Source organism: Lucilia sericata, unplaced genomic scaffold (assembly GCF_015586225.1).
Source record: "Lucilia sericata isolate MDLA Ls3-8-SP2 unplaced genomic scaffold, ASM1558622v1 Contig001008F_arrow, whole genome shotgun sequence".
Lineage (NCBI taxonomy): Eukaryota > Metazoa > Arthropoda > Insecta > Diptera > Calliphoridae > Lucilia > Lucilia sericata.
The window spans coordinates 26,385-53,004 of record NW_023994990.1 but is presented as its reverse complement, the minus strand read 5'-3'; the positions used below and the strand labels follow the sequence as shown (position 1 = coordinate 53,004).

The window sequence follows — 26,620 nt, the reverse complement described above, 5'->3', positions numbered from 1 at the left end:
TAGAACTGAACTAAAACTAGAACTGAACTAGAACTAGAACTGAACTAGAACTAGAACTAGAACTGAACTAGAACTGAACTAGAACTGAACTAGAACTGAACTAGAACTGAACTAGAACTGAACTAGAACTGAACTAGAACTGAACTAGAACTGAACTAGAACTGAACTAGAACTGAACTAGAACTGAACTAGAACTGAACTAGAACTGAACTAGAACTGAACTAGAACTGAACTAGAACTGAACTAGAACTGAACTAGAACTGAACTAGAACTGAACTAAACTGAACTAGAACTGAACTAGAACTGAACTAGAACTGAACTAGAACTGAACTAGAACTGAACTAGAACTGAACTAGAACTGAACTAGAACTAGAACTGAACTAGAACTCAACTAGAACTCAACTAGAACTCAACTAGAACTCAACTAGAACTCAACTAGAACTGAACTAGAACTGAACTAGAACTGAACTAGAACTGAACTAGAACTGAACTAGAACTGAACTAGAACTGAACTAGAACTGAACTAGAACTGAACTGAACTAGAACTGAACTAGAACTGAACTAGAACTGAACTAGAACTGAACTAGAACTGAACTAGAACTGAACTAGAACTGAACTAGAACTGAACTAGAACTGAACTAGAACTGAACTAGAACTGAACTAGAACTGAACTAGAACTGAACTAGAACTGAACTAGAACTGAACTAGAACTGAACTAGAACTGAACTAGAACTGAACTAGAACTGAACTAGAACTGAACTAGAACTGAACTAGAACTGAACTAGAACTGAACTAGAACTGAACTAGAACTGAACTAGAACTGAACTAGAACTGAACTAGAACTGAACTAGAACTGAACTAGAACTGAACTAGAACTGAACTAGAACTGAACTAGAACTGAACTATAACTAAACTAGATCAGAACTAGAATTGAGATCCAACTGAAACAAAACTGATTTCTTGAAGGTTGGGAAGTCCTTGTAGCGATTTCGCCTGCTAATGTTTCTATTGTAATAAATTCTCCAAACTTCCCACAAAATCAACATTTTCTATACGAGGTTTTTCATTATCTGAAGATAAAAACCCATAACACTAACAATGTATTTTTAAACCCAAATTTTACAGCTTTACAAAACAAAACACCAACAAAAATGTTATAAAACATTCGAAACAAAACCACCGATATTTTATAAAAAAAACCTTTTTCCTCTCAACCTGCCTTTAACAATTATCAACAAAATGATTAAGTTTCGTTATAAACGTAAAGAACCAACCAATATTGTTGGAGGCAAAGATACCAGCAATGGCAACAGCCTCAATACATCAACGATCTCAACAAAAACAACAAATAACACATCCACAACAAATAAAGATGCCACCCATAATGAAGCTAAAGAGAATTGTAAACCAACGACCGCATATCAACAGCAGCAACAACAACAACTACCGCAACAATTGAAAGTCAATAACAACAATGGTAACACAATTAATACAGCAGCAACAACAACAGCCACACAATCACCAACCACAACAACCACCACATTAAAATCCTCCATACAATCACAATTAATAACAAGTGCACCCATTAATATTGTCAATTCGACAGCAGCATCACAGCATCTACAACATCCCCAACACTGTCAAATGGTGCTAACAGCCGGTACAGGTGGCACATTGCCACGTAGTACACCAAAGAAAATGATGGATCCACGTGAGGGTCATAAATCAGCCACATTAACGCGACAATCGAATACATTGCAAAATAATCGCAAACTATTGACGTCAATGGCAAAAGTTGCCTCAACCGCTGAATTGGCGGTAATGGGTTATACGAATAAACCAAACAATAACAACAACAATAGCAACAACTATGGCAATAATACAATGACAAGTATAGCAAGTGGCATAATATTGAGTCCAGAAGCAATACAAGATAGAGATCGTTGTATAAATGCGGTTATAGTAAGTTATTTGTAGAAAAAAAAAAAAAACATTAAATTATTTAGCAATAAATTAATTGAAAAGTTGACAATGCATTTTGTTAGGGCAATAAATAAAAAAATATTTTTTTAAATTATCATTTATAAATATTAAAATTTTATTAACTTTACATTATTTTTTATTCCTAAAGGAACTTTTCCAACAATTACAAACCAGCTCCGAACCAGCTCTATGTCCCGAGCCTTTGCGTCGTGCTTTAGCTTCGGGCCCCTTGGCGGGACGTCGTTTCCCCTTGGGTTGTCTGGGTGATGCGGCCGAATGTTTTGAATTACTTTTACATCGCGTACATTCTCATATTTCCTCCGATGATGGTGATGCCTGTGAATCACAGGCTTGCATTGCTCATCGTCGTTTTGCCATGCGTGTCATTGAGCAGAGTGTTTGCAAGTGTGGCGCCAATTCAGAGCAGTTACCATTTACTCAGGTATGTAGATGATTTGTTTCTTTATATCTCTCTTTTAATCTAGTTGTTATTAGTTGAAGAAATTTTTTAAATATTTTATAATTGCGGTTTATTAAAGGAAATTATTGTGAAAATATGGTGTTAGTTGAACAAGCGGAAGAAAATTTTCTTTAATTAAATGCAAATTTTCCTTAATTATGAGTATAATTTGAAATTGGAGAAATCACATTTGAATAAAATCGATGTTTTTTCAAGTTAAAATAAATTTTCTGAACTATTAAGTTCAGTTCTAGTTCAGTTCTAGTTCAGTTCTAGTTCAGTTCTAGTTCAGTTCTAGTTCAGTTCTAGTTCAGTTCTAGTTCAGTTCTAGTTCAGTTCTAGTTCAGTTCTAGTTCAGTTCTAGTTCAGTTCTAGTTCAGTTCAGTTCTAGTTCAGTTCTAGTTCAGTTCTAGTTCAGTTCTAGTTCAGTTCTAGTTCAGTTCTAGTTCAGTTCTAGTTCAGTTCTAGTTCAGTTCTAGTTCAGTTCTAGTTCAGTTCTAGTTCAGTTCTAGTTCAGTTCTAGTTCAGTTCTAGTCAGTTCTAGTTCAGTTCTAGTTCAGTTCTAGTTCAGTTCTAGTTCAGTTCTAGTTCAGTTCTAGTTCAGTTCTAGTTCAGTTCTAGTTCAGTTCTAGTTCAGTTCTAGTTCAGTTCTAGTTCAGTTCTAGTTCAGTTCTAGTTCAGTTCTAGTTCAGTTCTAGTTCAGTTCTAGTTCAGTTCTAGTTCAGTTCTAGTTCAGTTCTAGTTCAGTTCTAGTTCAGTTCTAGTTCAGTTCTAGTTCAGTTCTAGTTCAGTTCTAGTTCAGTTCTAGTTCAGTTCTAGTTCAGTTCTAGTTCAGTTCTAGTTCAGTTCTAGTTCAGTTCTAGTTCAGTTCTAGTTCAGTTCTAGTTCAGTTCTAGTTCAGTTCTAGTTCAGTTCTAGTTCAGTTCTAGTTCAGTTCTAGTTCAGTTCTAGTTCAGTTCTTGTTCACTTCTAGTTCAGTTCTTAAACGTTTCGAAGTTAATTTCTTTTGTGCTGATTATCAGTATTTGATGATTTTTAATTATGACAGTTCAAAGTTCATTGATAGTTTTATTTTTAATCACCTTTTAACAAAACTGTCAATATAACAGTTTTATTTAATTAATAATTTCCGGTCATCGATTTTAGTAATAAAGTAAAATTGATTAATGATTATTTTTTATGAAAAAGTTACATGACAAATTATTATGAATTATGACAAATTTATTTTTGGAAGAAGGAAAGAATAAAGTAAATAACAGTGAGTGTTAGACAAAAATGTTTTGCAGGCAATAAAACGAAAAATACCCATAAAATTTAATATAAAATTAAGTGTTAACCAAAGTTTGAAAGGAATTAAATTAATATCAAAAATTTTATGACATAACACATTTTGAATATAAATATGTATTATAAAAAAACTAACAAATGGAATTTACTCGAATCAAATTTTAACAAAAATAAATTATTTTCTTTTTAGAATATCTGTTAAATTTTCAAAAGCCTTTAACCAGGCTTTGAAGTTTTATTTCAATTCTTTTGTTTTCCTGCTTGATTTTTTGTAAATAATTTTCAATTGTTCTTTGAAGAGCGCTGTTTAAATGTTTATTGTTTAAACCGTTTTTTTTTTTTAAATTTAAATAAATAACACTTAATTTTATATTCAAAATTTTCAAACCACCATTGAAATTTAAAACAAATACTGAAAAAATTTTAATATTTGACCGGCCATTGAAGTTGTCATAAAATGTCAACAAGTTTTATTTCGCGCTTAGACTCAGACGAGTATTGTTTAAGTTAAAGAATATCTAGCTATTAATATAATGTTTTATAAATAAATATTTAAAATAAAAGCAAACAAAAAAAAGCTTTAGAATTTTTACAAAATTTAAATGTTCTTGACTTTAAAATCAGATTTCAAACACAACAAAACACTTATTTTAAAATAAACTTTGCAATTTAAATTTTGATATAAAAACAACTTTTTAGAACTAAAAAAAAACTTAAATAGACTAACCTTGTCTTATATTCTGATTTGAAAATAAATAAAAAATATTAGAATCGGCTGTAACGAAGCTTATAAACCCAATACCAGGCGACACATAAGACAAAACGACAATCTTTCACTGTTTGACAGATTAGTCCCATTGTGTCTGTAGTAGACAGAGGGACGGACTTATTTAGTACAACTTAGAACTATATAAAAACCCAATATATATATATTTTTTGAAATCTTAAATTTCCATGCGTTACAAATGTAATAACCAAACTAATATTTCTTCATGTAATCTGGTGCAGTTTATAAAAACGCAATTTTTGTGTCTTGGGAAAAAATGTATATTCTCAACTATAAATTAAATTGTAATTTGTTACTAAAATCAAATTAAAACTGGAAAAATTCTTACAGTTAATGACTGAAAAACTACGATTTTTTATCTAAAAACCAGTTCTATAATTTTTTTCCATAACACATGTTATTGAACAGAAAATTATATTTGAAAAAAAAAAAAAAAACAAAATGCATACATAATTGCTTTTGAAAAATCAAAACAGCAGAACTATATAGTTAGCTTGCCTTAAGCTACTACCAACTGCTTAATGATGTTAAATCTAGTTTTATTTCTATATAGTTTTTTGTCTTTTTTCATTAACTATGTTAACTAATTTACATACTTGAACTTTAAAATTGTTTAAACAAATTTATTCGAAATGTTCAACTCACTCATAAGCTTTTAAAAACGATTGCCATTGACTGAAAGAAACTTAATAGAAATTTGATCTTAGTTTAAAGATCTTATAGGCGAGATGAAGGTGTTAAAGTTGGTCATTTTAAACTTGTACAAGAGTACATTGATTTTTTTTTATTTAAATGTAGGAGTTTGTTTTTTTTTTTTCATTTAAATTAAACAAATAAAACAATATAAAGCAATTAACCATGAGTTAGTTAAAACTAATTTGAAAAGAGTTATTATTTTAAAAATAATGTTAATTAATTGTTGGTAATAAATGTTATGCAGACACGGAACTAGTACAGTTAATTGCTAAAGCAGGTTTTTCTTTACTTTAGTAAACACTTAAGTTCTAAGTCTATTGTAATTAGTTGTCCTAATAAAATTTTGTAACGACAACTATATATCTTATGGATTAGTTCTATTTTTAGTTCTAGTTTAGATATAGTTCAGTTCTGGTTCAGTTGTATTTCAGTTCTAGTTCAGTTCTAGTTCAGTTCTAGTTCAGTTCTAGTTCAGTTCTAGTTCAGTTCTAGTTCAGTTCAGTTCTAGTTCAGTTCTAGTTCAGTTCTAGTTCAGTTCTAGTTCAGTTATAGTTCAGTTCTAGTTCAGTTCTAGTTCTGTTCTAGTTCAGTTCTAGTTCAGTTCTAATTCAGTTCTAGTTCAGTTCTAGTTCAATTCTAGTTCAGTTCTATTTCAGTTCTAGTTCAGTTCTAGTTCAGTTCTAGTTCAGTTCTAGTTCAGTTCTAGTTCAGTTCTAATTCAGTTCTAGTTCTAGTTCAGTTCTAGTTCAGTTCTAGTTCAGTTCTAGTTCAGTTCTAGTACAGTTCTAGTACAGTTCTAGTTCAGTTCTAGTTCAGTTCTAGTTCAGTTCTAGTTCAGTTCTAGTTCAGTTCTAGTTCAGTTCTAGTTCAGTTCTAGTTCAGTTCTAGTTCAGTTCTAGTTCAGTTCTAGTTCAGTTCTAGTTCAGTTCTAGTTCAGTTCTAGTTCAGTTCTAGTTCAGTTCTAGTTCAGTTCTAGTTCAGTTCTAGTTCAGTTCTAGTTCAGTTCTAGTTCAGTTCTAGTTCAGTTCTAGTTCAGTTCTAGTTCAGTTCTAGTTCAGTTCTAGTTCAGTTCTAGTTCAGTTCTAGTTCAGTTCTAGTTCAGTTCTAGTTCAGTTCTAGTTCAGTCTAGTTCAGTTCTAGTTCAGTTCTAGTTCAGTTCTAGTTCAGTTCTAGTTCAGTTCTAGTTCAGTTCTAGTTCAGTTCTAGATCAGTTCTAGATCAGTTCTAGATTCAGTTCTAGTTCAGTTCTAGTTCAGTTCTAGTTCAGTTCTAAGTTCAGTTCTAGTTCAGTTCTAGTTCAGTTCTAGTTCAGTTCTAGTTCAGTTCTAGTTCAGTTCTAGTTCAGTTCTAGTTCAGTTTCTAGTTCAGTTCTAGTTCAGTTCTAGTTCAGTTCTAGTTCAGTTCTAGTTCAGTTCTAGTTCAGTTCTAGTTCAGTTCTAGTTCAGTTCTAGTTCAGTTCTAGTCAGTTCTAGTTCAGTTCTAATTCAGTTCTAGTTCAGTTCTAGTTCAGTTCTGTTCAGTTCTAGTTCAGTTCTAGTTCAGTTCTAGTTCAGTTTTAGTTCAGTTCTAGTTCAGTTCTAGTTCAGTTCTAGTTCAGTTCTAGTTCAGTTCTAGTTCAGTTCTAGTTCAGTTCTAGTTCAGTTCTAGTTCAGTTTTTAGTTTCAGTTCCTAGTCAGTTTTCTAGTTCAGTTGTAGTTCAGTTCTAGTTCGAGTTCTAGTTCAGTTCTAGTTCAGTTCTAGTTCAGTTTCTAGTTCAGTTCTAGTTCAGTGCTAGTTCAGTTCTAGTTCAGTTCTAGTTCAGTTTCTAGTTCAGTTTCTAGCTCAGTTCTAGTTTCAGTTCTAGTTCAGTTCTAGTTCAGTTCTAGTTCAGTTCTAGTTCAGTTCTAGTTCAGTTATAGTTCAGTTCTAATTCAGTTTCTAGTTCTATGTGTCTTTAGAAAAGTCATGCAATAGCAAATGAATTTTAGCTCTTACTTAGTTTATGTTACTTAGTTTTAAAGTTTTTTTCTTTATTCTAGTTGACTTTTATTATGACTTTTCTTAGTTGTGAAACCTTTATAAACGTTTAACATTTACATGTTTGATTACTTTTGCTTTAAATAATAATTTTATAAATTATAATTTAACTTTCAAATTATAACTTTTTTGTAATAAACATTTTAATATTTAAGGCAAACAAAAATTATCACACTTTTTATTATAGTTATTAAGAGTCAAGCGTGTTTAAAACTTTTTTTAAAAAAATTATAAAATTTTTTTGTTAAGCTATAAAGTTAATTACAATTTATGATTAATAACAATAATAATAACAATTATGAATTGCTATAAAAGTGTGACAATTTGTAATGAGTACGATTTATTCATAAAATAGTTTTCACTAATGATTAAGCCTCATCTAAGCTTTTGATTAGTAGCTTATCCGGGTCACATTCTTTTTGCAGTTAAGATGTATTTAGAACAATTAGTTTATATTGTTCTCTTTGATCATGTGGGTTTTACATTAAAGCTTCTGATTTTTATTTTAGCATATCCAGGCCACATTCTTTTGCAGTTTAGCATAATTTTTTGTCAAACAAAATTCCATAAATTGTAAATTTTTATTTTAAAACTACTGTTTTTTATACAAAATTATTTTCTTTTTAAAAAATTCTTTTGTTTTTTTAAAAATTCTTTTAAATTTTGTTTCTTTTTTAAAACAAAATTTCTCTGACATGCTTTTTTTTAGGTTTTTTAATAGCAACTTTTGTTTTGCCAAAATATCTTGTATGTGTTTATATGTTAAAACCATAAACATTTTTAATTTATGGATTTTTAATTCTAAATTTTTTAATACATTAGTTTTGTATTTAAATAGATTAATTTTTTAAGATATTTTAAGTGAAAGTGTAGACACATTTTTTTGTAAATACACTTGTTAGTTTAAGAAACTAGTTTTTTGCCAAAAAATATTTTAAAAGAAATTAGTTAAGCTAAATTTATGAGAAATGCCTAAAATATGTTCGAAAAGAAAGTCAAATTTTTAAGTAAAACATTTTAATTGATTTGGAATGATTAACTATATAAATACTATCATATCATCAATATCCGATTAAAACAATAAGAGAAAAAGCTCCATGATAAATGATAATTTGAACGGGCATCGACAGAGAGATGTTTGAGCTTATGTAAGTGTAAAATCCAGAGAGAATGAAAACTCCTTTAACTTATCTAAAGCAGATGACGAAAATGAGCTTTCCGACTGGTTGGTTTTTATACATGTGTGAGCTTATATAAGTGTGAAAAAGAGCAAAAGATACTCTCTCTGTGCTTTTAAGCAGGTGTCGACAGAAAGTTACTAATGAGCTCTCCCGTTTAGTTCTCACATGTATAAAACATGTGGGCTCAAAATGTATGTCAGCTCTCTCTCTCTTCCACTCTATTACAAGTCAGTTTTTAAATATTGGAATTCTCCAGTAGTTTTGATCTCTCTCTCTTTAGATAATATCACAATATCCGATCAAAACAATAAGAGAAAAAGCTCCATATTTTGACTAGTTGAGAATTTGAACGGGCATCGACAGATAGAGGTGTGAGCTTACGTAATTGTGAAAGCCAGAGAGGATGAAAACTCCTTTAACTTAATGAAAATGAATAACAAATGAGCTTTCCGACTGGTTGGTTTTTATACATGTGTGAGCTTATATACATAAGTGTGAAAAAGAGCAAAATATACTCTGTCTGTGCTTTTAAACAGGTGTCGACAGAGAGTAACTAATGAGCTCTCCTGTTTATTTCTCACATGTATAAAACATGTGGGCTCAAAATGTATGTCAGCTCTCTCTCTCTCTCTCTTCCACTCTATTACAAGTCAGTTTTTAAATATTGGAATTCTCAAAATGGGCTCAAAATGTATGTCAGCTCTCTCTCTCTCTTCCACTCTATTACAAGTCAGTTTTTAAATATTGGAATTCTCCAGTAGTTTTGATCTCTCTCTTTAGATAATATCACAATATCCGATCAAAACAATAAGAGAAAAAGCTCCATATTTTGATTAAATAATAATTTGAACGATCATCGACAGAGAGAGGTGTGGGCTTACGTAATTTTGAAAGCCAGAGAGGATGAAAACTCCTTTAACTTATTTAAAGCTTATATAAGTGTAAAAAAGAGCAAAAGAGCATATAACTGTGCCTTTAAGCAGGTGTCGACAGAGAGTTACTAATGAGCTCTCCTATTTAGTTCTCACATGTATAAAACATATGAGAACGCTCTTTGTCGATAACATATTTAATACTAACGTCGATGGAAATTGGTAGAATAGAAGTAATCTTAGACATGATGTGGTCATGATAATAAATAGACCAAACTTCTGATCACTAGATAAATTTCCTAAATTACAAGGTCTAGATTAACTTAAATATTTGCGAGGATCCCGAAACGATCGTTAACGATATTCCCAATTTAACCAATTTATACTATCCAGTCTAATCTGACAATCCAATTTACTTTCAAGTGATCTTGTGTTATTTGTTTTAGACAAATTGCTGCAATTAATATTGCAAGCTAAATTGTGAACTATAAAATTACCAACAACAATTAACTAGTCAATCATAAAATAAATTACCAATATGTTCATTTAACTCAAAATATTAACAATTCAAATACTTTATAAGGAAATAAAAGACTTCAAACCAAACCAAAAACAATAAAACTGACGTTATTTTCAAACAAACGAAGTTTATAAAAAGAAATTTGCATTTCAATGCAACAATTTGACAATTTCCAAGAAAGAAACAGAAACATTTTTAAATTGACAAGTTAATTTAAACAAAAATGAAACAACTGACGTCATTTTAAACCAATAAACGCCTTTACAAAAATGTCAAACAAAAAAGTCTGTAACAATGACCATTTAAGTGACAACATGGTGATTAATAATGTTTAATTAAAATGACAAAGAATTATAAATTTTATAATAAATTTATAACTTTTGAAAAAAAGCCTACATTAAAAATTCAACAGTAGTTTAATGATGTTTCAAGCTAGACCATAAAACACGTGCTTAAGTTTTAAAAGGAATTTTGGAGTGAAACATGTTTTAGAGCAGCAGTGTTAACTAAGTGGGTGTTAAATTTCCGGCGTCTAAATGCTTTAATTATGGCTTTGATTAGGTTTTGTAGTACAGGCAAATTACCAAAAATTATACAAAAATCTAAACCTGTTGACAGTTCAAATTTGGTGTTGGTTCGAAATCTTTCTTTTGGTGTTAGCGTAAATATTTTGTCAATGAACCCACGCACAATTTTTTGTTTAGTTAATTTTATTTATATTAAATTTTTTAATAATTTTTCTTTGATTTCAGATGGTTCATTATGTTTCGGCCTCAGCCTTAACCTCACAAAATTCTCTGGCTTTGCAAAATCATCAGCAATTGACTTTTGGTCAACTATTAAGAGCAGCTGGCAATATGGGAGATATAAGAGATTGTCCGGTAAGTTAATTTATTAAAAAAGAACAATTAAAACTGAAGAACCAAGTGTTTTTAATTCTGATAGAGTCAATGTACCATTACATTAATTCAATTACACAGCTTTATTAATCTAATAAAATTTAACTTCAGTTGCAAGAAAGTTAATTAATGATTTAACCTTCACTTTTAGAACTCTTGTGGTGCTAAAATTGGTATTTGCCGTGCTCTTTTAAATCGTCCAGATGTCGTTTCCATAGGAATAGTTTGGGATTCCGAAAGGCCAGCTGCCGAACAAGTGCATTCTGTTCTAAAAGCTGTAGGCACCAATTTAAGACTATCCGATGTATTCCATCAAGTCTCCGAACAAAGATGGGCTCAAAATGTACAACATGAATTGGTAGGCATTGTATCCTACTATGGCAAACACTATACCACCTTCTTTTTCCATACCAAACTCAAGGTATGGGTATACTTTGATGATGCCAATGTTAAAGAGGTAAGTCCGCCAGAAAACTAATCGCAAAACTCCTTTAAACAAACAATAATTCACATATTTTCCTTTAAAGGTTGGTCCCCATTGGGAAGGTGTTGTTGACAAGTGTAGCCGTGGTCGTTATCAGCCCTTACTACTGCTATATGCTGTACCCCAGCCTCAATCGAATAATAGCAATGCCACCAATTCCACACAAATATCTTCGGCTCAATATATGCAAGAATTGGCTCATAATTCACAATCGCCTGCTGTAAGAAGAGCCATTACTCCTAGCCCTGAGAAACCCCAGCTGGGTAATACCAGACGTGCCATTACTCCTACTCCCTTAAGAGTGCCCAATGATTACCAGAATCTAAGTGTTATACAGAAGAATATTTTCCCTCAGAGCCCTCAAGACAACAATGTGGCCCATATGAATGCCTTAAACACAGATGAAACGGATTCCTATATCAGCCGTAAAACCGTGGAACATGTTCTTAGTGCTCAATATCAGAACTTGAGTATAATTCAGGATAAAATCTTCCAACAAGATGAAAAGGAAATTTCCGCCATGACCAATTATCATCAGCGCAAATCTTTGGAAGCGGTACTTAATGCTCAATTGGCTCGCAAGCATCAACAACATTTGCAGTTACAGAGAAGCCACAGTGCGGAATCGGGTCATGTTTCTGGCTCTTCCGCCTCCTCGACTACATCCTCCACCAATTCTTCTTCACCTCCTAGTGATGGTTTAACCATACCCGAACATTTAAACCAACCTAGACGTCGTGATTCGGGCAATTGGTCTGGTGATCGCAATTCAGCCAGTTCTGCTTCTTCTACAACTCTGGATAATCCCTATTTATATATGGTGGGTAAACGTTCAGCCTCGGCAGTGCCTCAAAGCCCTACACGTAATGGTTTGCCTTATGATCCTGGCTATGATTCGTTCTCCTTAAGTTCTACTGATTCTTATCCACCCAAACATCCTTTAAATCCTCAATTGGCCAAAATTCCCGAAGCTTCTCCCTCGGTGGTGTTGACAGGAGATTGTGAGAAGCTGTGCCATGAGGCTGATCAATTGCTAGAGAAATCGAGAATCTTGGAGGAGTCTCACGACTTAGAAACTGCTTTAGTTTTATGCAATGCTGCTGCGGGTAGAGCCAGAGCTGCCATGGATGCTCCCTACAGCAATCCTCATACCATGACCTTTGCTCGCATGAAACACAATACCTGTGTAATGAGAGCTCGTTCTCTCCATCGACGCATATTGATTGAAAAGGGCGCTGAAATGGATGCTACTCCCGAAATGAAACATATGCGTGAGGGCAGCACCAGCAGTGTTATCAGACACGTAAGACAAAACAGCAAAGATAAGACTCTCGAGAAGAGTCCTTCGCAAACAAATATGCCTAATAGCAACAACTCAACTCCCGTTAACAATAATAAGTCCATAGAAATCTATGCTACTTTACCGAAAAAGAAAAGTCCCCTCAAGGCTTTAATAACAGCCTCAGCAGCCAATGAGGTGGATAATATAGAATATGAACCTTCACCCGCCAAACCGGAAAGGGAAGGACGCTCTTTATTCGGTCGCAATAGCAGCAAACAGGATAAAGATAAAAGAAGTCGCAGTGAGGATCGCAACAAGATCACTAGAGAATTTTCTCTAACCGAAACTTTATTGGTCAATGCCAAGGATACTTTAAAGAAACACAAGGAAGATAAAGATGAGAAAAAGGAAAAAGATAAGAATGGCAAGAAGCAGCATAAGATTAGACGCAAATTGTTAATGGGCGGTTTAATCAGACGCAAGAATAGATCTATGCCTGATCTAACCGAGGCTGGTGATGAGGTGGCCAATGCAGCCCAAGCTGCTAATGCTGCAGCTCCTTTAGCTGCTTCCGTCGATGACTCGGTGGTGGGTTTACAGCACAAGAATTCCATGAGTGGTTATATATCCGAGGGTCATTTCGATTTCCGTGATCCTGCCGCCAATAATGGCACAAATGCCAATCCCAATTTGGAAAGAAGTAAGCTAATGCGTAAGAGTTTCCATGGCAGTGGTAGACAATTGACTGTAGTGGCTAAAGTGGCGCCACCACCACCACCCATGAGAACTTCTTCGACTTTGACTCAGCAGCAATTGCAACAACAATTGGCTTTGCAGCAGCAACAAGATGCCGCTTTAATGCAGCATTTCCATCATGAAGCCAATTTATCGAATATCTCAGCCATGAGTTCGAATACCTCCATCAGTGAGGATTCCTGTCAGACCATCATAACCACCTGTGCTCAAGTACATTCCGAACAAAGTCCCCTAAAAGAACAATTGTACCAACAACAACAACAGCAGCAACAATATAAAGCTAATAATCTTAACGATCAAGGTATAGATGAGGTAGATGGTTTGGTGGCACCACCACAACATGTGAGACAAGACTCACAAGATTTTCCCCCACCACCACCACCTTTAGAATTGCCTCCTTATCCCAGTCCACCTCACTCGGTATCACATTCACGCCAGGCCAGTGAAGATTTCCCACCACCACCACCCGAGATTGATATGGAGCCTTTGAATCAACAAATCAATCAAATACAAGCCTTAGAGGCAGCCAATAAACAACAAAGAACATTGGAATCTATGGAGGGTACCACCTCAATATTGGCCCAATTACAGCAGAGAAAACATTTGATGAACATGCGCAAAGAACACGCCAATACACCCACCTTTAATCAAATGAACTCTAATGAAAATTCCTGGTTAAGAGAATTGCAAACGAAACAATTGCAAAGACAGCAGGAGCTCACCAATGTCCAGAGCATGGCTCAACGCTATGAGCAGCAACAATCACCCAGTCCTATGCGCGCCTTTGGTTCCCAAGAACTTTTGAATGCTAAACCTACTAATGCCCGAAACCCCATGAATGGTTTGGTTATGAAAAATGAAAACGATGAGGTCGATTGTTTACCACAAAGACCTCCACCACCAGCCTTGCAACAGCGTCAACAACAGGCCATTAATAACATCTTACCCAAACCCAAATATGATATATCGCAGACACAAATAGCCGAAGAGATCCGGGAGGTAGAGTTGCTCAACAATATGGTGCAACAAACTTTGAATAGTGCCCAACCCAATGGAAACACAGCAGCTCCTGTTAAACGCGTCAAAAAGAAGAGTGTTTCCTTCTGCGATCAGGTTATATTGGTGGCCACTGCTGACAATGAGGAAGATGATGACTTCATACCCAATCCCATATTGGAACGTGTCTTAAGAACTGCCCAAAACCCCAATGATAAAGTAACAGCACAAATGATACAACAGCAGCAACAGAACATCATGAGACTACAAACAGAGGCTCCCACACGAAATATACAACATCAACAAGTGGCGGCAGCTAATCAAGCTCAACAATCACCCATGTTGGGACAAGAAAGAAGAGCTTCCTTAAACAGCCAACAGGATATGCAACGTTATGTACAACTACAAAGACCACAAATGGAGGCTTTAAGATTGCAGCAGCAACAAATACAACAACAGCAGCAGCAACAACAACAACAACTGCAACAGCAGCAGCAACAACAGCAGCATTTATTAATGCAACAGCAAATGCAGCAAAAACCCGCCCAGCAATTACCCACCGGACAGGTTTACACACCCATCAGCGACATTTATCGCCTGCAGCAGCAACAACAGCTACAAAATGCTGCAAGCAATTCTATGTCACATCACAATGAAGCACCACTCACACATCAACAACTCTCACAACAACAACAGCAACAACAACAACAACAACCTGTCCCTCATAGCACACAAATGGTGCCACGCACAAGTATGAGCGGCATCGCTAATGTTGCCACGCAGCAACATATGCAGATGTTGGCAGCACATACACTACAACAGCAGCACCAACAAGCTGGCCAAAACTACAATATGTCTAGGCAAGCGGCACAACAAGCCCCCAATTATTATCCCGGCATAGCAGGCTTGGATCAACCCTCTCCAGTAGCACAACAACAACAACATATACCCTCTCCCTATCAAAGAGTACCCCTGCCACATGGTTATCCCACTAATGAACCTTATCAGAGAGCTCCCCAACATTTAAATCAACAACCCAATAATCCCTATCTAACACTGCCACAAGCCAATCCCGCCACTCATTTACAGAATCAACCCACCAAAACTAAAAAAGTAAGTTTCGAACCTGGCACTAAAGGTGAATCCATGGAATCCATCAACAACATTAATGGACTACCACCCAAGCCCTCCATGTTACAACAACAACAACAACAGCAGCAGCAATTACAGCAACATGGTCTACCGCCTACTAACCTAACCTGCAATGATACTAATACCGTCAATGTCACTGCCATACCCACCCGAGTCTACAACAATGCCATTGTCAAGGCCTCCGCTAAAGCAGCTGAATGTAATCTTTGTCGGAAGCGGCATGTCATAGCTCCCCAACAATATTGCACCAATTGCGAATACTATTTGAAAATGTTAAATAATAGAAGATAAGAAGACCTTTACTAAATTTAAGTTTTACAATTCTTTAGATTTAAAATTAACTAATTTTTATAAAAAAGAATCTCATATGAAGCTAGTATCAACGAAACTTTTTCGCTAAAACTAAAAACATACATACATATGTAAATATATATAAAGCGTCCCCCCATACTGTACATATGTAAAGGTAAGTATTTCAATTTTGAAAAAAAATCTCCCATGTGATATTTTTTTTGTTGTTAAAAAATCGTATAAAGGTCTTACTTTCTCCAGGAAAGGTAATTAATTTAAATATACATATACTATTAAGTAGTATTCGCTATATATCATTTGCAAGCCTGCTATGCATGCTTTCCTAATGCTTTTATTAAGCTTTAATCTATTTACTAATATTTTTCTTTACACTTTAGAAGAGCTTCCTGTTTTTCAAAATTTTTTTTAAGAAAACAAAATTTGTTTTTAAAATATTATTTTAAAAAAGATTACTGTGCAACAGTATTTTTTTTTTTAATTCGTATTTTTTTTAAACCTATTTATAGTTTATTAGTTTTTAAAATTTATATAGATTTAAATTAATTTTTAATATATATTTTAAGTTTTTTATTATTATTATTATTTTATGATTATTATAATTTACCAATTTTTATACATTTTATAACGTTTTTTCTCCATTTAAACAGCAAAAAAAACAACAGCCCGAAAAAAGTATAAAAAAGAGATGTCTGAAGCATCCACACAGTAAGAAAAAAAAGAAATAAGTAAATATATATAACATATATATATTTTTTAATAAAATATTCTTTTTACAGTTAAAAAAAAAAATAAAAAATATTTGTTCTTATTTTCTTAAGGAACACAAATACAACCATTCTAAAGTGAAGCTTTAATAGGATGAAGTATAGACAGTAACATAACATTTAAGATGATGGAAAAGGAAAGTTGAAAAACTGCTTACTATTATGATTATAAACACTCAAAAATTGCGTTAACATTGTGAATTCATCACATAAGCGTTTTGTAAAAGAAATTCTTAAAAATTAGGAAAGCTTTTAAATTTTTTAAGAAAATTATTACATCTATGAGATGGCTACTATTCCATTCTTTCTAATGCTGCAAATTTCATACAAATACGGCTAGTATTTTAGAAGTTATAAAGAAATAAGTAAAACTGTCAATTGCCCAAAAACACAATCATACAGCGCTCTTCACTGTTTCAACTAAATCATGATAACTTTCATACCAATGCAGCTATCAACTTGCAATTTCACAAATGGATAGAATATAAAATAAGCTTTAAGATAGTAAACAAAGAAAGTTGAAAAAATGTTTGGTGTTATTACTATAAGCGTTTTTATATTTAAAGCTTAAATTTTGTAAGGTAGGCGTGGCAGTGGGCGGGAAATTTGCATTCAGAGAGAAGGGCCATATCTCCAGCTTTTATATGAGCCCAATTTCTTTTTCATACTCTCAAAACTTGAGAAGTTATAAACAAAATTGTAAAATACTCATTAGGAAAATTTACCTCCTGCTGATTCTGTTCACCTATTAGTTCATGAAAATTTTAAAATTGCATTTTTAGCAATTTTTGTAACTTTTAGAAATTTTAGATTTCTGTCTATAACTAAGGGATTTTTTATTATAACCTTATGAAATTTGTCAGCAATATAAAGCGGAAAATTGCCTTTAAATTAGTTTTAATTAGAACTCGGTTGGCGATTTAACGCTTTTATTATAAGCGTTTTAATTTAAAACTTTGAAAATTATACATGTTATTCTCAATTAATGTTGCAAAAGTTTTATGCATGAACAAGTGCATATTCCATTCTATCCTCTAGTGAAAATTTCATAAAGATATAGTTTGTACTTTCAAAGTTATAAGCAAATTAGTGAAATATACAATTGCCCTTAATAGTAGCAAAGAACGCTCGCGACTGTTTCAATTGAACTGTAATAACTTCTATATTAGTCAGAGTATCAACTTGAAATTTCTCATGCTGATAGAAAATTAAATAGCCTTTATCTTGCCACAAAAATAAACTTATAATTTCGTCAGGGTTGTGAGTTTTTCTTATTAGCGTTTTGTATATTAAATCCTTTAAAATTTGGAAAGATTTTTAACTTTTTAAGAAATTTATTACATCTATGAGATAGCTAATATTCCATTCTTACTAATGCTGCAAATTACATACAAATACCGCTTGTATTTTAGATGTTATAAGCAAATTAGTCAAATATACAATTGTCCACAATGTTGACATAGAACGCTCCCGACTGTTTCAATTAAACTCTAATAACTTCTATACCGCTCAGATTTTTAATTTGAAATTTGTCATGTTGATAGAAAATTGAATGGACTTTACTTTACCATAAAAATAAGCTTATAATTTCCTTAGCGTTTTGAGTTTTTCTTATAAGCGTTTTGAATATTAAATGTTTTAAAATTTGGGAAGATTTTCAACTTTTTAAGAATATTATTACATCTATGAGATAACTAATATTCCATTCTTTCTAATGCTGCAAATTTCATACAAATACGGCTAGTATTTTAGAAGTTATAAAGAAATTAGTAAAACAGTCAATTGCCCATAAACACAATCATAGAGCGCTCTTCACTGTTTCAGCTAAATCATGATAACTTTCATACCAATGCAACTATCAACTTGAAATTTAACAAATGGATAGAACATAAAATAAGCTTTAAGATGGTAAACAAAGAAAGTTGGAAAAAAGTTTAGTGATATTACTATAAGCGTTTTTATATTTTAAGCTTGAATTTCGTAAGAAAGGCGTGGCAGTGGGCGGGAAATTTGCATCCAGAGAGAAGGGCCATATCTCAAGCTTTTATATGAGCCCAATTTCTTTCTCATACTCCCAAAACTTGAGAAGTTATAAACAAAATTGTAAAATACTCATTAGGAAAATTTACCTCCTGCTGATTCTGTTCACCTATTAGTTCATGAAAATTTTAAAATTGCATTTTAGGCAATTTTTGGAATTTTTAGGAATTTTAGATTTTTGTCTATAACTAAGGCATTTTTTATTATAATCTTATGAAATTTAACAACAATATAGAGCGGAAAATTGTCTTTAAATTAGTTTTAATTTGAACTCGGTTGGCGTTTTAACGCTTGTATTATAAGCGTTTTAATTTAAAACTTTTAAAATTACGTCGCTAATTTTTAATCGGGGTGACAAAAGTTATATGCATGAACAAGTACATATTCCATTCTATCCTCTAGCGAAAATTTCATAAAGATATAGTTTGTACTTTCAAAGTTATAAGCAAATTAGTGAAATATACAATTGCCCTTAATAGTAGCAAAGAACGCTCGTGACTGTTTCAATTGAACTGTAATAACTTCTATATTAGTCAGAGTATCAACTTGAAATTTCTCATGCTGATAGAAAATTAACTGGCCTTTACTTCACTACAAAAATAAACTTATAATTTCGTCAGCGTTGTGAGTTTTTCTTATTAGCGTTTTGTATATTAAATCCTTTAAAATTTGGAAAGATTTTTAACTTTTTAAGAAATTTATTACATCTATGAGATAGCTAATATTCCATTCTTACTAATGCTGCAAATTACATACAAATACCGCTTGTATTTTAGAAGTTATAAGCAAATTAGTCAAATATACAATTGTCCATAATGTTGACATAGAACGCTCCCGACTGTTTCAATTAAACTCTAATAACTTCTATACCGCTCAGATTTTTAATTTGAAATTTGTCATGCTGATAGAAAATTGAATGGACTTTACTCTACCATAAAAATAAACTTATAATTTCGTTAGCGTTTTGAGGTTTTCTTATAAGCGTTTTGTATATTAAATCCCTTAAAATTTGAGAAGATTTTCAACTTTTTAAGAAAATTATTACATCTATGAGATAGCTTACATTCCACTCTTTCTAATGCTGCAAATTTCATACAAATATCACTAGTATTTTAGAAGTTATAAACAAATTAGTAAAACAGACAATTGCACATAAACACATATATAAAGCACTCTTGACTCTTTCAACTAAATCACGATAACTTTTATACCAATGGAGCTATCAACTTGAAATTTCACAATTCGATAGAATATGAAATAAGCTTTAAGATGGTAAACAAAGAAAGTTGGAAAAATGTTTAGTGTTATTGCTATAAGCATTTTTATATTTCAAGCTTGAATTTCGTAAGGTAGGCGTGGCAGTGGGCGCGAAATTTGAATTCAGAGAGAAGGGCCATATCTTAAGCTTTTATATGAGCCCAATTTCTTTCTCATACTCCCAAAACTTGAGAAGTTATAAACAAAATAGTAAAATACTCATTAGGAAAATTTACCTCCTTCTGATTCTGTTCACCTATTAGTTCATGAAAATTTTAAAATTGCATTTTTGGCAATTTTTGGAATTTTTAGGAATTTTAGATTTTTGTCTATAACTAAGGCATATTTATATAGCAGCAAAGAACGCTCGCGACTGTTTCAATTGAACTGTAATAACTTCTGTATTAGTCTCATGCTGATAGAAAATTAAATGGCCTTTACTCTACTACAAAAATAAATTCATAATTTTGTCAGCGTTCAGAGTTTTTCATGTAAGCGTTATGTATATAAAATCCTTTAAAATTTGGAAAGATTTTCTACTTTTTAAGAAAATTAATTCATCTACGAGATAGCTAATATTCCATTCTTTCTAATGCTGCAGATTTCATACAAATACGGCTAGTATTTTAGAAGTTATAACCAAATTAGTAAAACATTCAATTGCCCATAAACACAGACATAGAGCGCTCTTCACTGTTTCAACTAAATCATGATAACTTTTATACCAATGCAGCTATCAACTTGAAATGTCACAAATGGATAAAATATAAAATAAGCTTTAAGATAGTAAACAAAGAAAGTTGGAAAAATGTTTGGTGTTATTACTATAAGCGTTTTTATATTTAAAGCTTAAATTTGGTAAGTTAGGCGTGGCAGTGGGCGGGAAATTTGCATCCAGCGAGAAGGGCCAAATCTCCAGCTTTTATATGAGCCCAATTTCTTTTTCATACTCTCAAAACTTGAGAAGTTATAAACAAAATTGTAAAATACTCATTAGGAAAATTTACCTCCTGCTGATTCTGTTCACCTATTAGTTCATGAAAGTTTTAAAATTGCATTTTTGGCAATTTTTGTAATTTTTAGGAATTTTAGATTTTTGTCTATAACAAGGCATTTTTTATTATAATCTTATGAAATTTAACAACAATATAGAGCGGAAAATTGTCTTTAAATTAGTTCTAATTTGAACTCAGTTGGCGTTTTAACGCTTGTATTATAAGCGTTTTAATTTAAAACTTTTAAAATTACGTCACTAATTTTTAATTAGGGTGACAAAAGTTACATGCATGAACAAGTACATATTCCATTCTATCCTCTAGTGAAAATTTCATAAAGTACAAACTGTACTTTCAAAGTTATAAGCAAATTAGTGAAATATAAAATTGCCCTTAATAGTAGCAAAGAACGCTCGCGACTGTTTCAATTGAACTGTAATAACTTCTATATTAGTCAGAGTATCAACTTGAAATTTCTCACCCTGATAGAAAATTAAATGGCCTTTACTTCACTATAAAAATAAATTCATAATTTTGTCAGCGTTCAGAGTTTTTCATATAAGCGTTTTGTATATTAAATCTTTTAAAATTTGGAAAGATTTTAAAGTTTTTAAGAAAATTAATACATCTATGAGGTAGCTAGTATTCCATTCTCTCTAATGCTGCAAATTACATACAAATACGGCTTGTATTTTAGAAGTTATAAGCAAATTAGTCAAATATACAATTGTCCACAATGTTGACATAGAACGCTCCCGACTGTTTCAATTAAACTCCAATAACTTCTATACCACACAGATTTTTAATTTGAAATTTCTCATGCTGATAGAAAATTGAATGGACTTTACTTTACCATAAAAATAAACTTATAATTTCGTTAGCGTTTTGAGTTTTTCTTATAAGCGTTTTGTATATCAAATCCCTTAAAATTTGGGAAGATTTTCAACTTTTTAAGAAAATTATTACATCTATGAGATAGCTAATATTTCATTCTTGCTAATGCTGTTGATTTCATACAAATACGGCTACTATTTTAGAAGTTATAAACAAATTAGTAAAACAGTCAATTGCACATAAACACATTCATACAGCGCTCTTCACTGTTTCAACTAAATCATGATAACTTTCATACCAATGCAGCTATCAACTTGAAATGTCACAAATGGATAGAATATAAAATAAGCTTTAAGATAGTAAACAAAGAAAGTTGGAAAAATGTTTGGTGTTATTACTATAAGCGTTTTTATATTTCAAGCTTGAATTTCGTAAGGTAGGCGTGGCAGTGGGCGGGAAAATTGCATACAGAGAGAAGGGCCATATCTTAAGCTTTTATATGAGCCCAATTTCTTTCTCATACTCCCAAAACTTGAGAAGTTATTAACAAAATTGTAAAATACTCATTAGGAAAATTTACCTCCTGCTGATTCTGTTCACCTATTAGTTCATGAAAATTTTACAATTGCATTTTTTGGCAATTTTTGAAATTTTTAGAAATTTTAGATTTCTGTCTATAACTAAGGGATTTTTTATTATAATCGTATGAAATTTGTCAGCAATATAAAGCGGAAAATTGTCTTTAAATTAGTTTTACTTAGAACTCAGTTGGCGTTTTAACGCTTGTATTATAAGCGTTTTAATTTAAAACTTTTAAAATTACGTAACTAATTTTTAGTTAGGGTGACAAAAGTTATATGGATGAACAAGTGCATATTCCATTCTATCCTCTAGTGAAAATTTCATACAGATGCAGCTCGTAGTTTGAAAGTTATAAGCAACTTAGTGAAATATACAATTGCCTTTAATAGTAGCAAAGAACGCTCGAGACTGTTTCAATTGAACTGTAATAACTTCTGTATTAGTCCGAGTATCAACTTGAAATTTCTCATGCTGATAGAAAATTAAATGGCCTTTACTATACTACAAAAATAAATTCATAATTTTGTCAGCGTTCAGAGTTTTTCATGTAAGCGTTATGTATATAAAATCCTTTAAAATTTGGAAAGATTTTCTACTTTTTAAGAAAAATTAATTCATCTACGAGATAGCTAGTATTTCATTCTTTCTAATGCTACAAATTACATACAAATACGGCTTGTATTTTAGAAGTTATAAGCAAATTAGTCAAATATACAATTGCCCACAATGGAAGCCATAGAACGCTCCCGACTGTTTCAATTAAACTCCAATAACTTCTATACCACACAGATTTTTAATTTGAAATTTCTCATGCTGATAGAAAATTGAATGGACTTTACTTTACCATAAAAATAAACTTATAATTTCGTTAGCGTTTTGAGTTTTTCTTATAAGCGTTTTGTATATCAAATCCCTTAAAATTTGGGAAGATTTTCAACTTTTTAAGAAAATTATTACATCTATGAGATAGCTAATATTTCATTCTTGCTAATGCTGTTGATTTCATACAAATACGGCTACTATTTTAGAAGTTATAAACAAATTAGTAAAACAGTCAATTGCACATAAACACAAATATAAAGCACTCTTCACTGTTTCAACTAAATCATGATAACTTTTATACCAATGGAGCTATCAACTTGAAATTTCACAATTTGATAGAATATAAAATAAGCTTTAAGATGGTAAACAAAGAAAGTTGGAAAAATGTTTAGTGTTATTACTACAAGCGTTTTTATATTTCAAGCTTGAATTTCGTAAGGTAGGCGTGGCAGTGGGCGGGAAATTTGCATCCAGAGAGAAGGGCCATATATCAAGCTTTGATATGAGCCCAATTTCTTTCTCATACTCCCAAAACTTAAGAAGTTATAAACAAAATTGTAAAATACTCATTAGGAAAATTTACCTCCTGCTGATTCTGTTCACCTATTAGTTCATGAAAATTTTGAAATTGCATTTTTGGCAATTTTTGAAATTTTTTGAAATTTTAGATTTTTGTCTATAACTAAGGCATTTTTTATTATAATCTTATGAAATTTGTCATCAATATAGAGCGGAAAATTGTCTTTAAATTAGTTTTAATTAGAACTCGGTTGATGTTTTAACGCTTGTGTAATAAGCGTTTTAATTTAAAACTTTTAAAATTACGTCACTAATTTTTAATTAGGGTGACAAAAGTTATATGCATGAACAAGTGCATATTCCATTCTATCCTCTAGTGAAAATTTCATACAGATGCAGCTCGTGTTTTGAAAGTTATAAGCAAATTAGTGAAATATACAACTGCCCTTAATAGTAGCAAAGAACGCTCGAGACTGTTTCAATTAAACTGTAATAACTTCTATATTAGCCAGAGTATCAACTTGAAATTTCTCATGCTGATAGAAAATTAAATGGCCTTTACTATACTACAAAAACAAATTCATAATTTTGTCAGCGTTGTGAGTTTTTCTTATAAGCGTTTTGTATATTAAATCCTTCAAAATTTGGAAAGATTTTTAACTTTTTAAGAAAGTTGTTACATCTATGAGATAACTAATATTCCATTCTTACTAATGCTGCAAATTACATACAAATACCGCTTGTATTTTAGAAGTTATAAGCAAATTAGTCAAACATACAATTGTCCACAATGTTGACATAGAACGCTCCCGACTGTTTCAATTAAACTCTAATAACTTCTATACCGCTCAGATTTTTAATTTGAAATTTGTCATGCTGATAGAAAATTGAATGGACTTTACTTTACCATAAAAATAAGCTTATAGTTTCTTTAGCGTTTTGAGTTTTTCTTATAAGCGTTTTGTATATTAAATCCCTTAAAATTTGAGAAGATTTTCAACTTTTTAAGAAAATTATTACATCTATGAGATAGCTAACATTCCACTCTTTCTAATGCTGCAAATTTCATACAAATATCACTAGTATTTTAGAAGTTATAAACAAATTAGTAAAACAGACAATTGCACATAAACACATATATAAAGCACTCTTGACTCTTTCAACTAAATCACGATAACTTTTATACCAATGTAGCTATAAACTTGAAATTTCACAATTCGATAGAATATAAAATAAGCTTTAAGATGGTAAACAAAGAAAGTTGGAAAAATGTTTAGTGTTATTGCTATAAGCATTTTCATATTTCAAGCTTGAATTTCGTAAGTTAGGCGTGGCAGAGGGCGGAAAATTTTCATTCACACAGAAAGGCCATATCTCCAGCTTTTATATGAGCCCAATTTCTTTCTCATACTCCCAAAACTTGAGATGTTATAAACAAAATAGTAAAATACTCATTAGGAAAATTTACCTCCTGCTGATTCTGTTCACCTATTAGTTCATGAAAATTTTAAAATTGCATTTTTGGCAATTTTTGGAATTTTTAGGAATTTTAGATTTTTGTCTATAACTAAGGCATATTTTATTATAATCTTATGAAATTTAACATCAATATAGAGCGGAAAATTGTCTTTAAATTAGTTTTAATTTGAACTCCGTTGGCGTTTTAACGTTTGTATTATAAGCGTTTTAATTTAAAACTTTTAAAATTACGTCACTAATTTTTAATTAGGGTGATAAAAGTTACATAAAGATATAGTTTGTACTTTCAAAGTTATAAGCAAATTAGTGAAATAAACAATTGCCTTAATAGCAGCAAAGAACGCTCGCGACTGTTTCAATTGAACTGTAATAACTTCTGTATTAGTCCGAGTATCAACTTGAAATTTCTCATGCTGATAGAAAATTAAATGGCCTTTACTCTACTACAAAAATAAATTCATAATTTTGTCAGCGTTCAGAGTTTTTCATGTAAGCGTTATGTATATAAAATCCTTTAAAATTTGGAAAGATTTTCTACTTTTTAAGAAAATTAATTCATCTACGAGATAGCTAATATTCCATTCTTTCTAATGCTGCAAATTTGATACAAATACGGCTAGTATTTTAGAAGTTATAACCAAATTAGTAAAACATTCAATAGCCCATAAACACAGATATAGAGCGCTCTTCACTGTTTCAACTAAATCATGATAACTTTTATACCAATGGAGCTATCAACTTGAAATTTCACAAATGGATAGAATATAAAATAAGCTTTAAGATAGTAAACAAAGAAAGTTGGAAAAATGTTTGGGGGTATTACTATAAGCGTTTTTATATTTAAAGCTTAAATTTGGTAAGTTAGGCGTGGCAGTGGGCGGGAAATTTGCATCCAGCGAGAAGGGCCATATCTCCAGCTTTTATATGAGCCCAATTTCTTTTTCATACTCTCAAAACTTGAGAAGTTATAAACAAAATTGTAAAATACTCATAAGGAAAATTTACCTCCTGCTGATTCTGTTCACCTATTAGTTCATGAAGATTTTAAAATTGCATTTTTGGCAATTTTTGGAATTTTTAGGAATTTTAGATTTTTGTCTATAACTAGGCATTTTTTATTATAATCTTATGAAATTTAACAACAATATAGAGCGGAAAATTGTCTTTAAATTAGTTTTAATTTGAACTCGGTTGGCGTTTTAACGCTTGTGTTATAAGCGTTTTAATTTAAAACTTTTAAAATTACGTCACTAATTTTTAATTAGGGTGACAAAAGTTACATGCATGAACAAGTACATATTCCATTCTATCCTCTAGTGAAAATTTCATAAAGATATAGTTTGTACTTTCAAAGTTATAAGCAAATTAGTGAAATATAAAATTGCCCTTAATAGTAGCAAAGAACGCTCGCGACTGTTTCAATTGAACTGTAATAACTTCTATATTAGTCAGAGTATCAACTTGAAATTTCTCACTCTGATAGAAAATTAAATGGCCTTTACTTCACTACAAAAATAAATTCATAATTTTGTCAGCGTTCAGAGTTTTTCATATAAGCGTTTTGTATATTAAATCTTTTAAAATTTGGAAAGATTTTAAATTTTTAAGAAAATTAATTCATCTACGAGATAGCTAATATTCCATT

At 31.6% G+C, this 26,620-nt stretch overlaps 1 protein-coding gene across 3 annotated transcripts in view; it reads left to right on the top strand.

Annotated features, from left to right (window-relative positions):
- LOC119609575 overlaps positions 1 to 16,453 on the top strand; it is a 127,918-nt gene extending 111,465 nt beyond the window's left edge. For 2 of the 3 annotated variants that reach the window (XM_037964421.1, XM_037964422.1), the window contains exons 3-6: positions 2,132 to 2,425; positions 10,555 to 10,683; positions 10,853 to 11,158; positions 11,229 to 16,453. In XM_037964421.1, coding sequence (XP_037820349.1) covers positions 2,132 to 2,425; positions 10,555 to 10,683; positions 10,853 to 11,158; positions 11,229 to 15,662 — 5,163 coding nt within the window. In that variant the 3' untranslated portion in view covers positions 15,663 to 16,453. Of the gene's footprint in view, positions 1 to 1,125; positions 1,963 to 2,131; positions 2,426 to 10,554; positions 10,684 to 10,852; positions 11,159 to 11,228 lie in introns of all 3 variants that reach the window. The other variant, XM_037964420.1, reaches the window with a different exon arrangement.
- Positions 16,454 to 26,620: the final 10,167 nt, after the last annotated feature.